This window comes from Herpailurus yagouaroundi, unplaced genomic scaffold, assembly GCF_014898765.1.
Source record: "Herpailurus yagouaroundi ecotype Mexico unplaced genomic scaffold, PumYag 165, whole genome shotgun sequence".
In the NCBI taxonomy this organism is placed as follows: Eukaryota; Metazoa; Chordata; class Mammalia; order Carnivora; family Felidae; genus Herpailurus; species Herpailurus yagouaroundi.
This window is the reverse complement of record NW_024412406.1, coordinates 296,026-317,686: the sequence shown is the minus strand read 5'-3', so window position 1 is coordinate 317,686 and position 21,661 is coordinate 296,026. Positions and strand designations below refer to the sequence as shown.

The 21,661-nt window shown below is 39.7% G+C and overlaps 2 protein-coding genes and 1 pseudogene across 9 annotated transcripts in view; 1 reads left to right on the top strand and 2 right to left on the bottom strand.

Moving 5' to 3' along the window:
* The window catches only part of RMDN1 (regulator of microtubule dynamics 1), a 55,713-nt gene extending 42,130 nt beyond the window's left edge, over positions 1 to 13,583 (bottom strand). For 2 of the 6 annotated variants that reach the window (XM_040487460.1, XM_040487463.1), the window contains exon 1: positions 13,336 to 13,578. In XM_040487460.1, the coding sequence (XP_040343394.1) occupies positions 13,336 to 13,464 (129 nt within the window). In that variant the 5' untranslated portion in view covers positions 13,465 to 13,578. Of the gene's footprint in view, positions 1 to 6,381; positions 6,519 to 13,335 lie in introns of those variants that run through there. The other 4 variants (XM_040487464.1, XM_040487462.1, XM_040487466.1 and 1 more) reach the window with 4 other exon arrangements.
* LOC121038030 (homeobox protein TGIF1-like) lies at positions 3,601 to 4,995 on the bottom strand (annotated as a pseudogene).
* Positions 13,584 to 20,776: 7,193 nt separating the features above from the next.
* CPNE3 (copine 3) overlaps positions 20,777 to 21,661 on the top strand; it is a 48,433-nt gene continuing 47,548 nt past the window's right edge. For 2 of the 3 annotated variants that reach the window (XM_040487450.1, XM_040487448.1), the window contains exon 1: positions 20,777 to 20,895. The gene's annotated coding sequence lies outside the window, so the exon portion shown is untranslated. Of the gene's footprint in view, positions 20,896 to 21,327; positions 21,442 to 21,661 lie in introns of those variants that run through there. The other variant, XM_040487449.1, reaches the window with a different exon arrangement.

Genomic DNA, 21,661 nt, shown 5'->3' with positions numbered 1-21,661 from the left:
CTTTTGCAACTTCCACTTAGGGGATGCCACTTGATTGCCTGGCTCTGGTGGCCAACGGGGCTTACATTTGCGGGCATAATAGGACTTCAACAAATACTAAAACAGTTCTTAACAGGCTTTCCCCAAAGCCGCCGCCGCCCCCCACCCCCAAACCAGGGCACAGCAGACCAAAACACATCCCCAGTTATTCTGTTAAAGAGGCCTATTGGCTTATCTTTATAGCTATGGACTGAGTTACAGGCTTCTACTTAAAAACACATCTTGGGGCCAACCACAGAGACTAAGGAGGCTGGTTGGTAGGCAACATTTTCACACTCTCTCTCTGTCCCATCCCACACTGTCAATGTCTTGAAGAAAACAGCTTGTGTAGGCATCTGGCTCACAGGGTTTTGCAGCTGCAACACAGAGGAAACGGAAATATAGCCCACCAGGCCCCCCACCCACTCTAACAGCCTGGTTCTGAGGGTCAGCAAGGCTTGTGTTCAGGGGTTCAATGGAATGGTAGCAAACAAAGAAACAGTTATTAACTAGCTATCACCCCAGAGCTCAATACAAAGGGAGCACACAGAAAGCCCAACTCCCAGTCTTCCCCCTGAAAAAGGGATACTGGCATACTTTAAAAGCTACTGCCCTAGGGTCTGGCTTCCAATCAGTTTGACTCTAGGTACTGACTGAGATCCTCCCTCTTAGGACACTGACAGGTCTTGGCACAACCTCAACTACTAGGAGCCACTAAGAATAAAGCTGCCTGGATAATCACAAAGGTTTGAGGGACAGCTAAGAACTAGGGCATGATTAAATAAAGCTACAATGGCTTCTCCTACAGAAGCCATTCCTTCAAGAATGGAAGAGATAGCTGTTTTAGCTAATGCATAAAAATCTCAGAGTCAAGGGGGGAAAAAACAGAAGAATTATGCTACAAACAAAAAACAAAGTAAAACCTCAGAAAAAGACCTTAATGAAACAGAAGTGAATTACCTGATAAAGAGTCCAAAATAATGGCCATAAAGGTGCTTACCAAGCTAATAAGAATGAAAAAAGTGATTAATTTTGAAAATACAGGAAAGTACCAAAGAGAAGTCACAGAGCTGAAGACAATAACTACACTGAAAAGTAACTAAGAGGGGCGCCTGGGTGGCTTGGTCGGTTAAGCATCTGACTTCGGCTCAGGTCATGATCTCATGGCCCGTGAGTTTGAGCCCCGCGTCGGGCTCTGTGCTGACCGCTCAGAGCCTGCAGCCTGTTTCAGATTAAGTGTCTCCCTCTCTCTCTGACCCTCCCCTGTTCATGCTCTGTCTCTCTCTGTCTCAAAAATAAATAAACGTTAAAAAAAAAAAAATTAAAAAAAAAAGTAACTAAGAGATTCAACAGCAGACTAGATGGAATGGAAGAAAGTATGCATGAACTCTAAGACAAGGCAGTGGAACTCATCTAATCAGTGCAGCAAAAAGGAATGAAAAAAGAGTGAAGACAGCTTAAGGGACCTACAAGGCAATATCAAGCAGACCGACATTCATATTATAGGTGTCCCAGAAGGAGAAGAGTAAGAGAAGGGGCAGAAAACTTATTTCAAGAAAGAAAAGGCTAAAAATTTCACTAACCTGGGGAAGAAAACAGATATCCAGATAAAGAAAGCAGAGTTACAGATAAGATGAGCCCAAAGACACCCACACCAAGACATATTACTACTAAAGAATCTTAAAAGTGGCAAAAGAAAAGCAACTTGTTATATACAAAGGAAATCTTTCACACAAGAATGAACATATATTTCAGAAGAAACGGCAAATCTGAAGAAAGTGGCACATATCCAAAGTAGTAGAAGAAAAAAAAACTGCCAATCAAGTATAGTCTACCAAACAAAGTTGTCCTTTGGAATTGAAGGAAAAATAAAGAGTTTTTCAGATAAGCAAAACCAAAGTAAGTTCATCACCACAAGACCAGCTTTACAAGTAATCTTAAGGAGTGTTCTTTAAAGAATCTGAAACAAAAGTGCTAATTGATAACAGGAAAACATGAGAATGCAATGAGCTCTTTTAATTTTTTTTAATCTGTATTTTTGAGAGAGAGAGACAGACAGACAGACAGAGTGCAAGCAGGGGAGGGGCACAGAGAAAGGGAAGCACAGATTCCAAAGCAGGCTCCAGGCTCTGAGCTGTCAGTACAGAGCCCGATGCAAGGCTCGAACTCACAAACCGTGAGATCATGACCTGAGCCTCAGACGCTCAACCGACTGAGCCACCCAGGCATCCTAAGAATTAACTCTTGAACAACACGGTTTGAACAAAAAGGCTTTAATTTTATGGGTCCACCTATACCCAGATTTTTTATAGTATGGTACTGTAAATGTATTTTCTCTTCTTTATAATTTTCTGGATAATATTCTCTTTTATCCAGCTTACTTTATTATAAAGATGTAAGAATATTATAAAAATTATAAGAACATATAATATTTAAAATGTGTTAATTCCTTATGTTATTAAGGCTTCCTAGTAAGCTGGTAGTAATTAAGTTTTTGTACAGTCAAAAGTTATACACAGATTTCATCTGCATGGGGGGGAGGGTTTGCTGCCCCTAACCCCTGTGTTGTTCAAAGATCAACTGTATAAATCTCATAAGTAAAAGCAAATATAGTAAAATACAGAATAATCAAATGTTGCAAAGGTGCTAGGTTAATCACTTACAAAGCTAGTAAGATTAAAGTATGAAAGTAAAAATAATTGTAAATTCAATAATCTGTTGAGGAATACACAAAATGAAAAGAAATAAATCATGACATCATGACACTGAAAACACAAAATGTGGAGGAAGTGTAAAAATATAAAACTTTAGAATACATTCTACGGGTACCTGGCTGGCTCAATCAGAGGAGCATGTGACTTTTGATATCAGGGTCATGAGTTTGGGCCCCATGTTGGGTTTAGAGACTACTTAAATAAAGAAATAAACTTTAAAAAGGCTTTTAGAAAACATTTTGACTAAGTGGCTCTCGACTTCAAATAGACTGTTGTAACTTTTTTTTTTTTTTTAGGAAAATACTTCATTTTGTCATGGAAAAAGGCATCAATCAAGATTCATGCTTGACAAAAAAACTGAAAATTTATTAATTAGTATGTGCGCATCCTGTTCCACATGAAAATGAGAAGATACTATAGTTTCTCTAAGTATTGCAGTCTGGGAAAAAAATAAAAAGGGAAGGGAGAAGAGAGAGAAAAATAAAATCACGTGATTTGGATAACCATCTTACATTATGAATAACCTACCAAGAAATATTTTTTTAAAAATCCTTTGTTTCTACAGTAGCTTTGAGTTTAGAGTTCTTGGATTAATTGTATTTCATTGAAGACAGCTCAGTAACAAAAAGCTTCATTTCAGCAATCCCATGTCAAATATTAGTTTAAAAAATATATGAAATAGGAACACTTGGGTGCTTCAGTTGGTTAAGTGTCTGACTCTTGATTTCGGTTCAGGTCATGATCTCATGGTTCCTGAGACTGAGCCCTGCATCAGGCTCTGTGCTGACAGTGCAGATCCTGCTTGGGAGTCTTTCTTTCTCTCTGTTCTTCCCTCACTTGCAGGCATGCACGAGTGCTCTCTCTCTCTCTAAAAATAAACTAGAATACACATATACATATATATGTTTGTGCGTGCGTATGTGTGTGTGTTGTAAAATAATGCGATTTATTTTTTCCCATCAACCCAGAAATCATAACATTTGTGAAAACTGTTTCGTTTGAAAAAGGGTTAAGCTGTAAATTTTGCCTGAAGCACCATATTTGCAGCCCAATTGAATGCAACATCCACTAGAAGCTGAAATCCACTAAAATCCTAGTTGAGGTTCAGTGCAGTAGGGGAGGAGTGTTGAAAAGACCCCTCTGTATATTTGTACTTTGTCTGGATTTACATGTGTCCTTTCAGCAAATGAGGGAGGTTGTCTGTAAAGCTGCTTGCTGTATTTTCCTGTATAACTGTGTTTTGTTCCATAGCAACTGGCTGGCAGAGACAGAAAGGTATGTTTTTCAATGCAGTCACAATCATATGACAAATCATTGATGGACGGGCCAATATTGATCCTGGGGATGACGGCTTGGGGACAGTGGCCTCCCTGGGGATGGGTTTGGTCCAGCTGTACAGGAATGGAATGAGCTCTCTGCTAGAGATGGTATAAAGTTTTTGACGCACATTGCTGACTCCACAGAGCTCACTTCAGAAATCCTGGCCCCACGGCAGGAAACTGAACTGATTTGGATCTTTGCCATCTTTTCTCAGCATATCAGTGAAGTGTCTGCAGCAAGTGATGATAAATCAGTTACAAACATGTAGTGTAGATAGGCATGTTTGTTGGAACAGTAATGCTTTTTCTTGCTCTGAAGGATAGGCATTGTATCAGTGCTCATACAGCCAATCACAGAGAATCTGAACAGATTCCTTGAGCAGGTTGCCCTTCTGCCTTCTCTTGCTGCACCAGCAGAGGAAAGGTCCAGGGGGACATACATGTTGTCATGATCCTCCATCTCACTGTTCGACGCTGAAACAACACCTTTCTTGCTTTTCATTCTGGAATTCCCTCCTCCCTCCCCCCAGTTCCAGCATAGGGCAATGTGAGGGTCTCCAAGGGCCAGGAGGGGGACAGAGTGGGGATGTGACTGTTGTCCTTTCTGGCCAACTCTCCTGTAACTTATAACTTGTAAGATGAGCTCCAGCCATTATTGTTAATCAAGGTGCTCAGTTCCCAGGCACCTGCTCCTTGAATTGAACTGAAGTGACACTTGGACTTCCTCCTGCTACAATGTTCTGGCAGCCAGCCAGGGGCTCTCCCCTGCCCAACTCACCATCCTCCCCACTCCTCTCCTTTGTTCCCGCTCCTGCTTGGTGTATCTCAGCACTGTCAGAATAAGACAGCTATTATAACTCTTAAAATGTTTTGTGTAAGGCTCATGGTAACTGCAAAGCAAAAACCAATAAACACACACAAAAGAAAGTATTCTAACCATACCACTACAAAAAAATCATCAATCACAAAGGCTGAGAGCAAGAGAAGAAAGCAACAAAGGAGTAACAAAACAGCCAGAAAACTATAAACAAAATATCAATAGTAAATTCATACTTAACAATAATTATTTTAAATGTTAATAGACCAAATTCTCCAATCAAAAGACAGTAGATGAATGAATTAAAAACAAAACAAAACAAAACAAGGGGCATCTGGGTGGCTCAGTGGGTTAAGCATCTGACTTCGGCTCAGGTTATGATCTCTCAGTTCGTGAGTTCAAGTCCTGCATCGGGCTCTGTGCTGACAGCTCAAAGCCTGGAGTCTGCTTTGGATTCTGTGTCTCCCTCTCTCTCTGCCCCTCCCCCACTCACACTGTCTCTGTCTTGCTCCCTCAAAAACAAATGTTAAAAAATAAAAATTAAAAAAAACAACAATCAGACTCTACTATATGCTGCTGCCTACAAGAGACATACTTTGGCTTTAAGGACACAAACTGAAAGTGAAGGGTGCAAAAAGATATCTGATGCAAATGTGAACTACAGAAAGGTATACTTACATGAAATAAAGTAGACATTAAGACAAAGATTATAATGAGACAAAGTCATTACATAATGATAAAGGGCTCAATCCAACAAGATATAATACTTGTGAATATTTATGCACCTAAGTATATAAAACAAGTATTAACAGACCTATATGATAATAGTAGGGGACTTCAAGCTTCACTTTCATAAGTGGCTAGATCACAAAGACAGAAAAGCAATTAAAAAATATAAGCCTTAAGCAACATATTAGACCAGAGGTACTTAACATATACAGAACATTCCATCTCAAAGCAAGAGAATACATATTCTTCTCAATGGAACATTATTGGGGACAGATCATATATTAGCCAGATCATAAGATCATATATTAGCCAGATCATAAGATCATATATTAAGTCTTAATAAACTTAAGAAAACTGAAATCATATCAGGTGGTTTTCCAAACATAATGGTATAAAACTAGAAATAAATTACAAGAAGAAAACTGGAAAATTCATATATATGTGGAGATTAAACATCATGCTACTGAACAACCAATAGGTCAAAGAAGACATCAAAAGAAAAATTTAAAAATACTTTGAAGCAAGTGCAAGTGGAGATACAACATATCAAAACTTAGGGGATGCAGCAAAAGCAGGTCTAAGAGAAAAGCTCAGAGCAATCTATTCCTACATTTAAATAAGCAAAAATAAACCTCCTAATATAAAACCTAATTTTATATCTCAAGGATCAAAACAAAAACAAAAAAACAAAAAACAAAAACACCCTGAAAGCTAGTAAAAGAAATAACAAAGATCAGAGGAGAAATAAATGAAATAGAGACTAATAAGATAACAGGAGACTCACTGAAGTAAGTAGCTGGCATTTTGTAAAGATAAAACAGGGTCACTTGGGTGGCTCAGTCGGTTGTCTTCAGCAGAAGTCATGATCTCACGGTTCGTGAATTCAAGCCCCACATTGGGCTCTGTGCTGACAGCTCAGAGCCTGGAGCCTGCTTCGGATTCTGTCTCCCACTCTCTCTGCCCCTCCCCCACTGCGTTGTGTGTGTGTGTGTGTGTGTGTGTGTGTGTGTGTGTGTCTCAAAAATAAACATTAAAAAAAAATTTTTTTAATCAGAAGTGAAAGAGAACAAACTGACACCTTAGAAATACAAAGGACTTTAAGAGAATATTAAGAAAAATCATATACCCACAAACTAGACAACCCAGAAGAAGTGAATATAATCTCCCCAAATTCAATAAACAGAAAATCTGAACAGACCAATTATCAGCAAATTGAATCACTAATCAAAAAATGCCAAACAAACAAAAGCCCAAGACCAGATGGCTTCATAGGTGAATTCTACTCAACATTTAGAAAGAGTTAATATCTATTCTTCTCAAACTTTTCCAAAAACTACAAAAGAAAAACTTCCAAATTCATTCTGTGAGGCCAGCATTATTACCCAGATACCAAAACCAGACACAACAAAAGAAAACCCTAGGCTAATATCTCTGGTGAACACAGATGCAAATATCCTCAACAAAACATTAGCAATCTGAATCCAAAAATACATGAAAAAAACAACAACAACAAAAAACAAAAACCCTCACCACAATCAAGTGAAATTTATTCCCAAGATGCAAGGGTGGTTCAATATCTGCAAATCATCCAATCTGATACATCACATTAGTAAGGAAAGGATGAAAACTGTGGGGAATAAGCTTAGAAATTCCCTGGGCTTGCACCAATGGGTTAGCAAGGCATAAAGAATTATAAAGCCATAGGGTGCTCTCACCCAAGTTTGGGTAAACAAGGTAAGACCCCTAGAATAAAGAAGGGAGGGGCAAAGGCCCCAGAATAAAGTAGGGAGGGGCCAGGGCCCCCAGAAGAGAGAGGGCGGCAAAGGTCCCCAATACAAAGGTATATGAGGCAAGCAAGATTAGGCATTCATAGCAAAAATGCCCCCCAATTTAGTACTATAGTAGAAAGATGCTTTCACAGGAGGAAAGGACCAAGTTTGGTAAACAGGTAAATAGGGTTACAGACCCCAGTGCTGTGGGTATTGATGCCCAGAGCAGAACTGATTAGCAAAAGAAAAGGTGCCTTGTTAACCCTGAGGTTATTTGCCCTGTTTTATCCCCTAGGCTAGCTAAGATAAACAGACATGGCACCTCCTGTCTGCTGTTAACAACCATCTGCCCATCTCCTCGGTGCCAGGATTTTGTTTTATATTGACCCAAACCCCAAACACCATATATATTCAAAATCCCTTTCCCTTCATGCCCCTGAGTTAATGTTCACAGATTCATTGTCTCTTTGTGCACACCCATTATGTTTGTTAGCCCTCTGATCTTAATAAATACGGAACAAGGACCCTTACTCGAGGCTCTTGTCTTTTCCCGGACATTAGCCATCTCTCGCTTTTCATCCTGTGTCCCACTCTCTCATTGACCAAGAGAGAACTTTAGACTTAGAGTCTACAACAGAAAACCAAATGATCATTTCAATGGATGCAGAAAAAACATTTCACAATATACAATATCTATTCATGGATAAAGCAGGTTTAGTGGGAACATGCCTTAATATAATAAAGTCCATATATGAAAAACTCACAGCTAACATCATTACTCAATGGGGAAAAACTGAGAGCTTTTCCACTAAGGTCAGAAACAAGACAAGGATGTCCACTCTTACCACTTTTATTCAACATAGTACTGGAAGTCCTAGCCACAGCAGCAATCAGACAAGAGAAAGGAATAAAGGACATCCAGGCTGGTAAGGAAGAAGTGAAACTTTCACCATTTGCAGAGGACATGATACTATATGCAGAAAACCCTAAAGTTGCCAACAAAAAGCCACCAGACTGATAAATGGATTCAGTTATTACAGTATTGCAGTATACAAAACTGCAGTATACAAAATCAATGTACAGAAATCCACTGTATTTCTATACACTAATAATGAACCAGCAGAAAGAGTAATTAAGAAAACAACCCCATTTACAATTGCACCAAAAAGAAGAAAATACCTAGAAATAAATTTAACCAAGGAGGTAAAAGACCTATACTCTGAAAACTAGAAAACATTGATGAAAGAAACTGAAGACAACACGAACAAATGGAAAGATATTCCATGCTCATGGGATTAGAAAAACAGACATTGTTAAAATGTCCATACTACCCCAAGAAAGCTACAGATTTAATGCAATCCCTAACAAAAATGTCAACAGGATTTTTCCCAAAACTGGAACAAACAATCCTAAAATTTGTATGGAACCATAAAAGACCTAGGAGAGACAAAGCAATCTTGAAAAAGAAAATCAAAACTGGAGGTATCACAATTCCAGATTTCAAGTTATATTACAAAGCTGTAGTAATCAAGACAGTAGAGTAATTGCAGATAAACAGATCAATGGAACAGAATAGAGAGACCAGATGTAAATCCACAATTATATGGTCAATTCATCTTTGACAAAGGAGGCAAGAATATGCAATGGGAAAAAGACAGTCTCTTCAACAATGGCGTTGTGAAAACTGGACAACAGGCAAAAGAATGAAACTAGACCACTTTTTTACACCATACACAAAAATAAACTCAAAATGAATGGATCAAGGTCCTAAATGTGAGACCTGAAACCATAAAACTCCTAGAAGAGAACACAGGCAGTAATTTCTCTAACAACAGCTATAACAATATTTTTCTTTCTTTTTTTTTTAAATACTGTATTTATTTATTTTTAAGCAAACTCCATGCCCAATGTGGGGATTGAACTCACGATCCTGAGATCAAGAGTTGAAGGTCTACAGAGTGAGCCAGGCAGAGGCCCCCCACATCATTTTTCTTAATGTCTCCTGAGGCAAGGGAAACAAGCAAAAATAAGCTATTGGGACTGCAGTAAAATAAAAAACTTCTGCACAGGAAAGGAAACCAACAAAACTAGACAAGCTACTGAGTGGAAGAAGATATTTACAAATGACATATCTGATAAAAAGGGTTAGTATCCAAAATATATAAAGAACTGTCTACAACTCAACACCCAAACAACAAATAATCCAATTTAGAAACGGGCAGAAGCCATGAAAAGACATTTCTCCAAAGAAGACATACAGAACCCAACAGACACATGAAAGGAAAATCAACATCACTCAGCATCAGGGAAATCAAAATCAAAATCACAATAAGGTATCACCTCATGCTTGTCAGAATGGCTAAAATAAAAAACGCAAGAAACAACAATGTTGGCAAATGTGTGGAGAAAAAGGGACTCTCATGCACTGTTGGTGGGTATGCAGTGGTGCAGCCACTGTGAAAAACAGTATGGAGTTTCCTCAAAAATTTTAAGCAGGCTTCACGCCCAGCACAGAGCCCAATATGGGGCTTGAACTCACAACCTGAGATCAAGACCTGAGCTGAGATAAGGAGTTGTACGCTTAACCAACTGAGCCACCCAGGAGCCGTGGTTCCTCAAAAAAAATTTTTAAATAGAATTATCCTATGATCCCACAATTGCACTACTGGGTATTTACCTAAAGAATATGAAAGCACTAATTCAAAAGGATAAATGTACATCTATGCTTACTGCAGCATTATTTACAAGAGCCAAACTAAGGAAGCAGCCTAAGTGCCCATTGCTAGATGAATGGATAAAGATGTGGTGTAGATGCAACGGAATATTTTTCAGGCATAAAAAAAATGAAATCTTGCAATTTACAACATGGATGGATCTAGAGACTATAATGGTAAGCAAAATAAGTCAAAGAACACAAATACCTATGATTTCACACATATGTGGAATTTAAGCAACAGTACAAATGAAACAAAGAGAGAGGAGAGAAAACAAAACAAAACAAAACAGACACTTAACTATAGAGAAAAAAACAGATAGTTACCAGAGGGGAGGTAGGTGGAGGGATGGGTCAAACAGGTGAAGGGGATTAAGAGTACACTTAATCTCTATGAGGACTGAATAATTTATGGAATTGCTGAATCACTATACTGTACACTTGAAATGAATATAACATTGTATGTTAAGTATTAAATTAAAAAAAAAAATCCATTGAGGGGCACCTAGGTAGCTCAGTTGGTTAAGCGTCCAACTCTTGATTTTGCTCAGGCCATGATCTTGTGATCTAAATCTCATGATCTAACAGCACAGAGCCTGCTTGGGATTCTCTCTCTCCCTCTCTTTCTGCCTTACCCCTGCACGCGTGCATGTATGATGTGTGCTCTCTCACTCTTTCTCCAAATAAATAAATATATTTTAAAAATTCATTGAAAAGATAATACATCATAATTAAGTGGGTTTTAATCTAGGGATGCAAGATGATTCAACATCTGCAAATCAATCAGGGTGACACAACAAAATGAAGGCCCCAAATCCCATGATTAATTAAACAGATACACAAAAGCATCTGACAAAAATTCAACATTTATTCACAATAAAATTCTTAATAATGTGGGTACGGAGGGAACATATCTCAACATAATAAAGGCAATAAATGACAAGTCCACAGATAATATCATAATCAATGGTGAAAAGACAAGTTTTTTTCTCTAAAATGAGAATCAAGATAAGAATGCCCATTCTCACCACTTTTATTCAACACAGTACTATAAACCCTAGCTAGAGCAATGGGGGGTGGGGGGAGGTGGGGGTGGGGTGGAGAAAAGAAAAGAAAAAGGAAAGAAGTAAATTTGCAATAACATGGTATTAGATACAGAAAACTCCAAAGACCTCATCAAAAAAAATTGTTGGAAATAATAAACAAATTCAGTAAAAGAATTTACTTTCTTCAGAAAAAGAAATTAAGAAAACAATCCTATTTATAGTTATATCAAAAAGAATAAAATACCTAGGAATAAATTTAACCAAGGAAGTAAAAGCCTGTACACTAAAAACTATAAGACACTGATGAAGACACAAATAAATGGAAAGATATTCTGTGCTGATGGGTTGGAGTATTGTAAAACTATACATACTACCTGAAGCAATCTGCAGATTCAATGGCATTTTCAAATTCCAATCGCAATTTTCACAGAAACAGAACAATCAATCCTAAAATCTGTATGGAACCACAAAAGACCCCAAATAGCCAGAGCAACCTTGAGAAAGCAGAACAAAGTAGGAGGCATTGTGCTTCCTGATTTAAAAATATATTACAAAGCTACAGTAATCAAAGCAGTATAGTATTCACACATTTATAGACACATAGATAAATGGAACAAAATAGTTCAGAAATAAACCTATGCATATGCAGGCCAACAGATTTAAAATATAGGAGTCAAGAATATACAACGAGGAACAGCAGTTTCTTGAATAAGTGGTGTTCAGAAAACTGGACAACCACAAGAAAAAGAATAAAACTGGCCCACCCTATTATAGCATACACAAAAATTAACTCAAATGCACTAAAAACTTGAACATCAGATCTAAAACCATAAACTTCTAGAAGAAAACATGGGGGGGGGGGTAAGCTCCTTGACACTGGACTTGGCAATGACTTTTTAGACTTGACACCAAAAGAAAGGCAACAAAAGCAAAAACAAACAAGTGAGACTTCAATTAAAAACTTTGTGCACAGGAAACTATCAGCAAAATGTAAAGTCAACCTAATAAAAAAAATCCCACATCATATATCTGATAAAGGGTTAACATCCAAAATATATACAGTCTCACAATTCAACAGCCAAAACAATTTTAAAAACTGGGCAGAGTACCAGAAGAGACATTTTTTCAAAGACATACAGAGAGCCAACAGGTACATGAAAAGGTACTCGTTTGGGAAATGCAAATCAAAACCACAATCAGATACCACCTCACACCTGTTAGAATGGTACTGTCAAAGAAGACCAGAAATAACAAGTGTTGGTAAGGATGTGGAGAAAAGGGAACACTTGCGTGCACTGTTGATGGGAATGTAAATTGGCGCAGCCGCTATAGAAAACAGCATGGAGGTTAATCAAAAAATTGAAAATAGAGGGGCACCTGGCTGGCTCAGTCGGTTAAGCATCTGGCTCTTGGTTTCAGCTGGGTCATGATCTCACGGTTTCTGAGATTGAGCCCCACATTGGGCTCTGCACTGAAAGTGCAGAGCCTGTTTGGGGTTCTCTCTCTGTCCTTCCCCTGCTCCTGCTCTCACTGTCTCAAATAAATATATAAACTTTTTACAAAAGATGTATTTTAGAATTCAAAATAATTAAACACCTAGTTCAAATAATACGTATCGTATGCACTATTGCCCTTCCAGTCCCGTCAGAGACAAACGAATAGTCTCAACAATAGAAAAGCCAAAACTGGGACGACAATCCAACAGCCTTCCTGAACATTATGCAGATAAAACAAAGGACTCAAATAAAAAACTTTAAACCTTAACTAGTACAAAATCTCTTCTTCTGAGTCATAGTAATTTTTTAAAATCACACCACAAACTTTTCAAAGTCTGGGAAACTTTAGCGCCTCAGGAGCTGTACTGAATCTCCAAAAGTAAATATTTTCACAGCGGTCAAGTTTTTTTCCCCCTCAAGTTCTCTGCTTTCGTACAGGAAACTCGGGTAGAAGACAGAGTCTCGGGAGAAGGGGAAAGGAGGTCTCATACCTCCTCCCACCCCCGCACTGAGAGAGAAAAGTAGGCTTGCGAAAAAGAGAGGACCGGTCTGTCGGTCCTGGAGTCACCTGGAGAGCTCCGGGAACACCTGGCCCTGAGTTCCTACCGCAGTTCACTACAATTCCCCAAGGTGGTGCGGGGCCGCCCGTCTGAAGAAGGGGCTCCTGCAGCCCAGCAAGTAGTGAGGGGAGCGGGAGTCAGGGCAGTGGGGTACCTCAGAGCCGCGGAGTCGCCAAGTACAGCACCGTCCCCAGCTGCCAGCAACACCCGTTAACAGCCAAGGTTTCCGGACAGTACCGTGTGCCAAAGGGAGAAAGCGCCAGAGTCGCGCGGCCAGCGCCATGACCTACAACTCTCTGGCCTGACCCCTCACCCTTTTGGGTCACTACGGAGCGCGTCAGAGCTAAAAGACACCAAGTCCTTCCCGGGAAAACCGTGTCTTGCCGCTTCCTGGCCGGCGCCTCTTCCACCACACGACTTCCGGCCGGCAGTTTCTAGGGGGAGGGAAATACTCGGTTGGGTGGGACTTAGTGGCCCTTACGCGCCTGCGCTCGAGAGGACTTGGGGGCGGGCGATTGTTCCCTTCTGGGTACAGTCTCCTTTCTGTCTTTTCCCTGAGGGTGCGGGGTGGGGGGAAGGGTCTGTCAACGCTTCAGCACAGGATTAATCACCAGAACAAAACTGAAAGTTCTCAGACCCGAGAATTTAAGTAAGCAAGAAGGAAATATTTATTTATAATTCTCTGCAGCCTTCAAAGATAGGGAGAATCCTAGTAATCGTGGTATTTCCTTTTTGGAAATAAATGATTGGGAGAATTAATCTGTACCACATAAAGAAGGGAAAGGAAGAGATTGAGAGATTGGAGGGGGAGTTCTGGGGGGAAAGAGAGAAGCCATAAAAGACAAAGAATGAGAAGCCCAAGCTGGTCTTAGTAGAAAAGACAAGGTAGAAGAGGCCTCCTGACAAAAAGGTGATGCCCTTGTTTGATGTGGGATGTGTGGTACAAAACCCCTGGGTTCCCCTCAAAATATTTGGTAAGATGGATACCTCTCACCAGAATGGAATACTTTTGGAAGCAATGAAGAGGTTTTGAATTCTAGTTTGGGAATGATGTGGGTGAAAACACAAGCTGCAAATGGATTACATGCACATTTTTGATGGGCAATAAGGGAAGATAGTCACAGTTTTGTTTTTTGTTTTTTCTTTTTTTTAATTAGGTTGCAAACAGGGCTCCTGGGTAGCTCAGTCATTTGAGCATCCTACTCTTGATTTCTGCTCTGCTCATGATCTCACAGTTGGGGAGATCAACCCCCGCTCCCCGCGCCCCCACCGTGGGGCCCTCCGAGGGCTGACAGCACAGAAGCTGTTTGGGATTTTTCTCTCTTGCTCTCTCTGCCTCTCTCTCAAAATAAATAAACTTAAAAAAAAAAACAAAAATAAATAAAATTAGGTTGAATTGATATAGTACCTATACAGTATTACACAGTGAAATAACACATACTTAGTTAACTTGGTCTTCCCAACTACCTTGTGAAATAATGGGTATGCCAAATTAACAAGTGAACTGTAGCTCAAAGAGATTTATTAACCAAAGATACATAGCTAGTAGGTATTGTTGGAAGACTAGAATCCACGTTTTTAAACTCCAAGCCCAATCCTCCATATATATGATTTCTGCCTCCACCACTTCCCATTAAATCAGTCACATTTCTTTAGGATTGCATCAGTAATATTTTTATTTTCTTTGTTTTTAAAGTATATTTTAAAAAATATAGACAGCCTCTTCTTAACTTTTTTTGAATGCGAGTCTTTTTTTTTTCCAGAGGGAAACATGTTTACATATTTCTACTGGTAGCTACCTCAGTATTCCTGGATAATATATTCATATAACTGGATGCCATGATAATCCTGAAATTGAGTTTCTGGTATCTTAGCCAGAGTGAAGTTTTGTTTAAAGATTTTATTTTAGGGGTGCCTGGGTTGCTCAGTTGGTTGAGCATCTGACTTCTGCTCAGGTCATGATCTCACAGTGCGTGAGTTCTAGCCCTGCATCAGGATCTCTGCTGTCAGCGCTGAGCCTGCTTCGGATCCTCTGTCCTCCTCTCTCTCTCTGCCCCTCCCCCACTCGCACTCTCTCTCAAAAAAAAAAAATAAATAAACATTAAAAAAAAAGATTTTATTTTAAAATAATCTCTACACCCAATGTGGGGCTCAGACTTACAACCCTGAGTGTCATATACTCTACTGACTGAGCTAGCCAGGCACCCCAGCCAGAGTGAAATTTTATTTTATTTTAGTTTAGTTTAGTTTAGTTTAGTTTAGTTTAGTTTTAATGTTTATTCAATTCTGAGAGAGACACAGAGACAGAGATGAGTGGGAAGAGTCAGAGAGAGAGGGGAAGACACAGAATCCCAAGCAGGCTTCAGGCCCCAAGCTGTCAGCACAGAGCCTGACACAGGGCTCAAACCCATGAACTATGAGATCATGACCTGAGCCAAAGTCTGACGCTTAACCTACTGAGCCACCCAGGTGCTCCCAGCGTGAAATTTTAATTATTTTTTTGAAAAAATTTAGATCCTTAGAAATGTTGCAGGAACTCCCATTTCTTTTTTCACTTAGATTCAGCCATTGTTAATATTTTTTCACATTTGCTTTATCTTTCTTTACATATATTATTATATTCCTATTATTATTTTCTGTTGTTAAATCTTTTGAGAGTAGATTGCAGATAATCATGACTCTTCATGCTTAGAAACAAAGACATTCTCTTATTTAGTCCCAGTACAATTATCAAATTGAGGAAATTGAAATTGACGGAGTACTATTATTTAATATATAAATTTTGCTTATTGCCTCAATGCTGTCTTTGATAGCAACCATTTTTTCCCCAAATCAGGAAATGTTTATGTGTTGCATTTAACTAGTATGTTTCTTTAGTTTCCTTAAATCTGTAATATTTCTCTCTTGGCTCCAGGCACACTATCTTTTCTTTCTTACAGTGAGCCTCAGATCTCCCTACATGATATTCTCTCTGTCAGGATTCCTTCCCATTCCACTACTTTGGTACCCTCCCCCTTGCTCCAACCCCACTCCATTGTTTTTTACCTAGTTGATTTTTATTCATCTTTCTTGTTTAAAAAAGATTTTATTTTTAAGTAATCTCTACACTCAACATGGAGCTCAAACTCACAACTCTGAGATCAAGAGTCACAAGTCTACCATCTGAGCCAGCCAGGCAACCCTCTATTCATCTTTCAGCACTCAGCCCAAATGTACCTTCCTTAGAAAAACTTTTCTTGATTCCCCCTACTATACTTTCATTCCCTTCATGGCTCTAAGCTCGTTTTATAATTTCACATGTATATTTGTGATTATTTGTTAATCTGGAGTATATTTTGGAGGTAGAGTTGATAAGAATTGGTAATGTGTACCTTCACTATAGTGTAAACTCAGTGACATCTCTGATTTTTACCTATTTCAGGACCTGGCACAGTTTCTTCACTCAGTCAATAAGTATGTGTTGCATATCTGTAATATACCTTGTACTCTTCTAGATGTCAATGAACCGTTCCTAGTGGAGTATATATTTTAGTTAGGGAAATACAGTAAGCAAAATAAGTAAAAGATGTACTAGATGATGATAAATGCTAATGAGGAAGATAAAGCATGAAGGGGTATAGGGCATATTTCTGTGTAGACATTGCAGTTTTACGCAGGGTGGTGGCCACAGAAGACCTCACTGAAGAGACGTTTGAATAAAGATCCAAGGAAGAAGGAGTAATCCATGAAGATATCTGGGGGGCACAGCATTTCATGTAGAGAAAAAGGAAAGTGCAAAGGCCTGAACTAGGAAGGCAGGTAACATTTTCCATGAACACTAAGTTCACTATGGTTAGAATAGAGTGAGCAAGAAGGAGTATATTAAGAGATAAGGTCAGAAAGGAGATGGAGACCAAGTATCATAATCTAATTTACATTTTAATTAGATCCTTCTGTTTTGAAAATAGACTAAGGGAGCAAGTAGGGAAAGAGTTACTAGGGTATTACAATAATCTGGAAAGAAATAGTGGTGGTTTGGATTAGACTAGAGATATGAGTGGTTAGAATCTGGATATATTTTGAAGGTAGAATTAGTTGACAGGAGTAGCTGACAGACCAGACCAGATATCAATGGGGTATGAGAGGAGAGAGTCAAAGATGACTTCAAGTGTTTTGGCCCAAACAACTGGAAGAATGTTTTGCCATTATGCAAGATAGAGAAGACTGTGGAAAGACAGCTTAGAGGAGGAATATCAGTAAGTTTTATTTGTACATTAAGATCGGAAAAGCTTATTAGATCTGTGTTGGCCAACCTCCAGTGTGGTCCTCGATGATCCTTACCTCCTAGATTTATCCCTTTGTGGAATCCCCTCCCACATTAAATCCAGGCTGGTGTGTCTGACCAATAGAATACTGCAAAAGTGATGGTGTGCGACTCCTGAGGCTAAGTCATGAAAGTCATTGAGTTTCTGCATTGATTTCTTGGATTGTTTGCCCTGGGAGAAGCCAGCAGCCACACCATTAGGGTACTCAGGCAGCCCTCTTAGGCGGCCCACATGGAGAGGAACTAAGGTCCCCCATCAACAAAGAGCATCATTGCTCATGTGAGTAAGCCACCTTGGAAATGGATCCTCCAGCCCTGTAAGATGACTGCAGCCCTGCCTAATACCTGACTGCAGCATCATGAGAGGTAACGGACTAGAACTGCTCAGCTAAGTCACTCCTCACTTCCTGAACCACAAACTATGACAGATAATAAATGACTATTTAGTTTTAAGCCACTGAATTAGGTATAACTGTTAGTTATAGAGCAGTAGATAACTAATATGACATCCAAATGTAGAGTAGGGAATTGGAATATGGAATTTCAGGGTTTGGAAGTTTGGTATCCTTCAGAATATAGATGGATTTCAAAGCTGTAATACTAGATGAGGTGACTAAGGATGCAAGTAAAGATAGAAAAAAGGAAAGTTCAAGAACTTAGCCCTAGGGCACTCCAGGGTAAAAACTAGAATATGAGGATTAAAAAGCAAAAGAGATAAGGAGAACAGCCAGTGATGTAGAAGAACATGTAGGAGAGTACTTTATAAATATCTCATTCATTTAACATCCTTTAAATAGTATCTATCTGGTGTTGAGTCCCATACTTATTTGTTCTTTGTTTCTAGAATCTTGTTATTGCTGATACATAAATACACATTCAATACAGTAAGAGCAAAAGTAGAAAAGAATTCAGACTATAGTTGGGGAGAATGAATAAACACATCAAATAGCTATAGCACTATGTATTTAAATGAGAGATTGCATATTGAGTACTGAAAGTACAAAACTATTTCCTTGTCTCTACCCTTTCCTTGTTTTAATGGAGCCAAAAGTAAGGAAGGCTAGGTATGCACAGTATGTATTTTTGAAATTTTGAAACTTGCAATTAAATTAGTGGTGTCTGAGGACCTTCACTTAAGTGTAAAATCAGAATCAAAAATAAAACAAAAAGTTGTTTTTACAATTTCAATAAAAACAAGATTAAGTACTTCTCTTTCTTCTCCCCACTGTCCAACCACAAAGGCCTTGTTACTGTCCCTGTAATTTGCTGTCTCTTTGTCTCTGCCCATCGTTTACCTGATTTCAGACCTTTGCACGATTGGTTCTTTCTTATTTTTCAGGTCTCAATTAAATATCACTACCTTAGAGAGACTTTCCCTGAGCCCCAGTCTAAAGCAACTCCCATTATGGGCACCTAGCTGGCTCTGTCAGTAGAGCATGTGACTCTTGATCTCAGTGCTGTGAATTTGATTCCTATGTTGGGTGTAGATATTACTTAAAAATAAAGTCTTGGGGGAAAAAAGCTCCAATTATCTCCCTACCACATAAACCTGTATTACTTTCCTCATGCTACTTATGGCTATCTGAAATTATCTCTCATTTGTTTTTAGTAACTTATTTGTTATCCCTCCAGGATAGAAGCTTCTGTCTGTCACTATTTTATCACAAGTCTAGAACAATGCTTGGCACATAGTAGGCATTCAGACGGTATTCAATAAATAAATGAATGAATCTTTACTTGCACTGATATAATTATTTTAGAAGTGTTCTGTTTGCATTTTTGGATTAAAAGTAGTTTTTGTTTTTGTTTTTACTTAGGAAAGTCTATATTTCTTCATTTGTGTCATTTTCCATGTCCTCCACAATTTAAAAAAATTGAAACTTTTGCCAATTTTCTATTTTTTAAAAATCAATTTATACTTAAGATACTAAATCTTCCTTTGGCTGTCAGACTTGTCGTATTTTTTCAGATGTATTTGCCTATTGATTTTGTCCCTGTTTTCCTTGTGCAGAAGTTCTAAATTTCAAGTAGTCACATGTAGCAATATTTTCCATTGTAGTTTGTTTACCTGCAGAAAGCATCAAGTAGTGGTCAAGCAGGACATTTTGAAGTTAGTTTACTCAGAATCTGTGATTTTAGGCAAGTGAGCCAATTACTAAGCTACCAAATTTCAAGTTACTCAATCACATTTTTCTCATTTGTGAAATGGGGTTAATGGTACTAAACACATCACAGAATTGTGAGAATTAAATGACATTTGGATGTAAAATGACTCAGGGTAGTGTGCACATTTAAAGCTCTCTAAATAAGAATGGTTAGGAGCTTCCATTTCACTACTTTCATGCTGATTTTCCTGGTCAGATAGTGGTATGAATTTTGTCAAATAGTTTAATTCTTTTATACTTCTGAAATTGACTTTGGTGCACCAAGCAACTCATTTTAATGCCTCAGGTTGGGTTTTTTTGGTGAATAAGTTACTTACACTGATAAACAATATGTTTACACCTAGACATACAAATACATTCACTAAGTGTATGTTATACCAACCTCTAAACAATGTCCTATAATATATAACAGTTTAGGTCAATAGCATAATGATTTGAAAAATACATGGAGTCTTTGATCTCAAGAGCATCTCTGTGACCTTTCAAGGAAGTCAGCCTCTACTCAAAGGCCCAAGAAGCTTGAATGTCAAACAGTAGGTACCATTTAGCCTCCTTTGCACCTTAGGTTTAGTTTCAGCTTTGTCAAGGCCTTGCCACATAGACATATGTGTATTATGTACCTGCTTTTCCTTTTTTTCCCAAAGGAATCAAGATGGCTAATTTAATTCATCCTCCAGGCAGGAGATCCTTGTAGAAACACCCAGGAATCAGATTAGAGCCCAGGTGGGAGCAAGAAGAAAAAGAAGAAACAGTGCAGAAAATGTGTCAGAATTTATCACATGGATCCTCCAGAGTGTCTCTTCACTTGCTCTCACTGGCATAAAACCTTCTCATGAAGTTCTGAACCATCTTACTGCATAGTGACACCACTGAGTAGCAAGACAGTGGAAAAAATAAGAGCATAGGATACTTACACTTTCTGTAGAATACACTTTCTGATAATCTTAGTTTTCTAATTAAATTAGTTACAATAAAATTTTCAAGATTCTCTAATGAATTATAAATGGAAAGAAAAAGAGCCTTTAAGCATCAGCCTACCCACTGGGTGCAGATCTGGTCTGCAAGTAGTGGGCGGTAGGTGGCCGTGGTGGGCGGGGCCGCGTCTTAGCTCCACCCCAACCCGCTCCGCCCCGCCCCTCGGCCCAGTGGGCCCCAGGTTCCTGTGAATCCCCGCGCCCCGGCTGCCCTGTGGACTCTGGCTGCCTGGTCTCCACCCCTACCTGATTTCCACTACTGAGAGCGGGATGTGAGTGCGGGCCTCTCTCCACTTCGGGGCCGGTGTAGCGGGGCCCCAGCAATTCACAGATCCCCTGGGGGAGGAAGAGAGCCTGGGCGTGGAGAAACGGGGCCCGCAGGCTCCGCGCGGCAGGGCCCGCACGGCCCTAGCGCTGGAAGTGCACCCTGGGCTCAGCGCGGCCGGAGATGGGCCGCGGCGCTCAGGGAACTCTTGCGCCTTAGCATGCAAAGTCCGCGGCCTGGGGAGGCCAGGCGCTGGCCAGCGCCTACCGGAGAACCCGGTTTTCGGGGTTCAGCCCTGGGCCGCGAGGAGCCTCCTGGGCCTGGCGGTCGCGCACCTGGGTAGGCGGTGCCCAGGATCTCCAACCTCACGCAGCGGGGAGTGTCGGGCCTTCGGCCCAGGGGAGGGTGACACGCTTAGAAAAATCCGCAGCGCCCAGTGGGGGAGAGGGACCGGGTCACGGTTCCGCGCTCTGAATCGAATGCCCAGAGGAAAAGGGCACACTTCAGAGCCGCTGAGGATTCAAGAAGAAGCTGCTAGGTCGGGTGGGAAAAGGTAACTTGATTTCCGAGTAAAGCAGGAGGTTGTATGAAGGGATACTAATAGCTCCTGTTCAGTCTCTGGCTGCTCCGTTCTTGTCTTGTGTTTTGGGCTCACTATAACCGGGGGCGTGGAGGAAGTGCAGTTGTATTCGTTTTGCAGTGCCAGATCCTCAGGGAGACCTAGCATACCGACCATTAATGTTGCGCTTGGATGATGATCCACAATTTTTGCT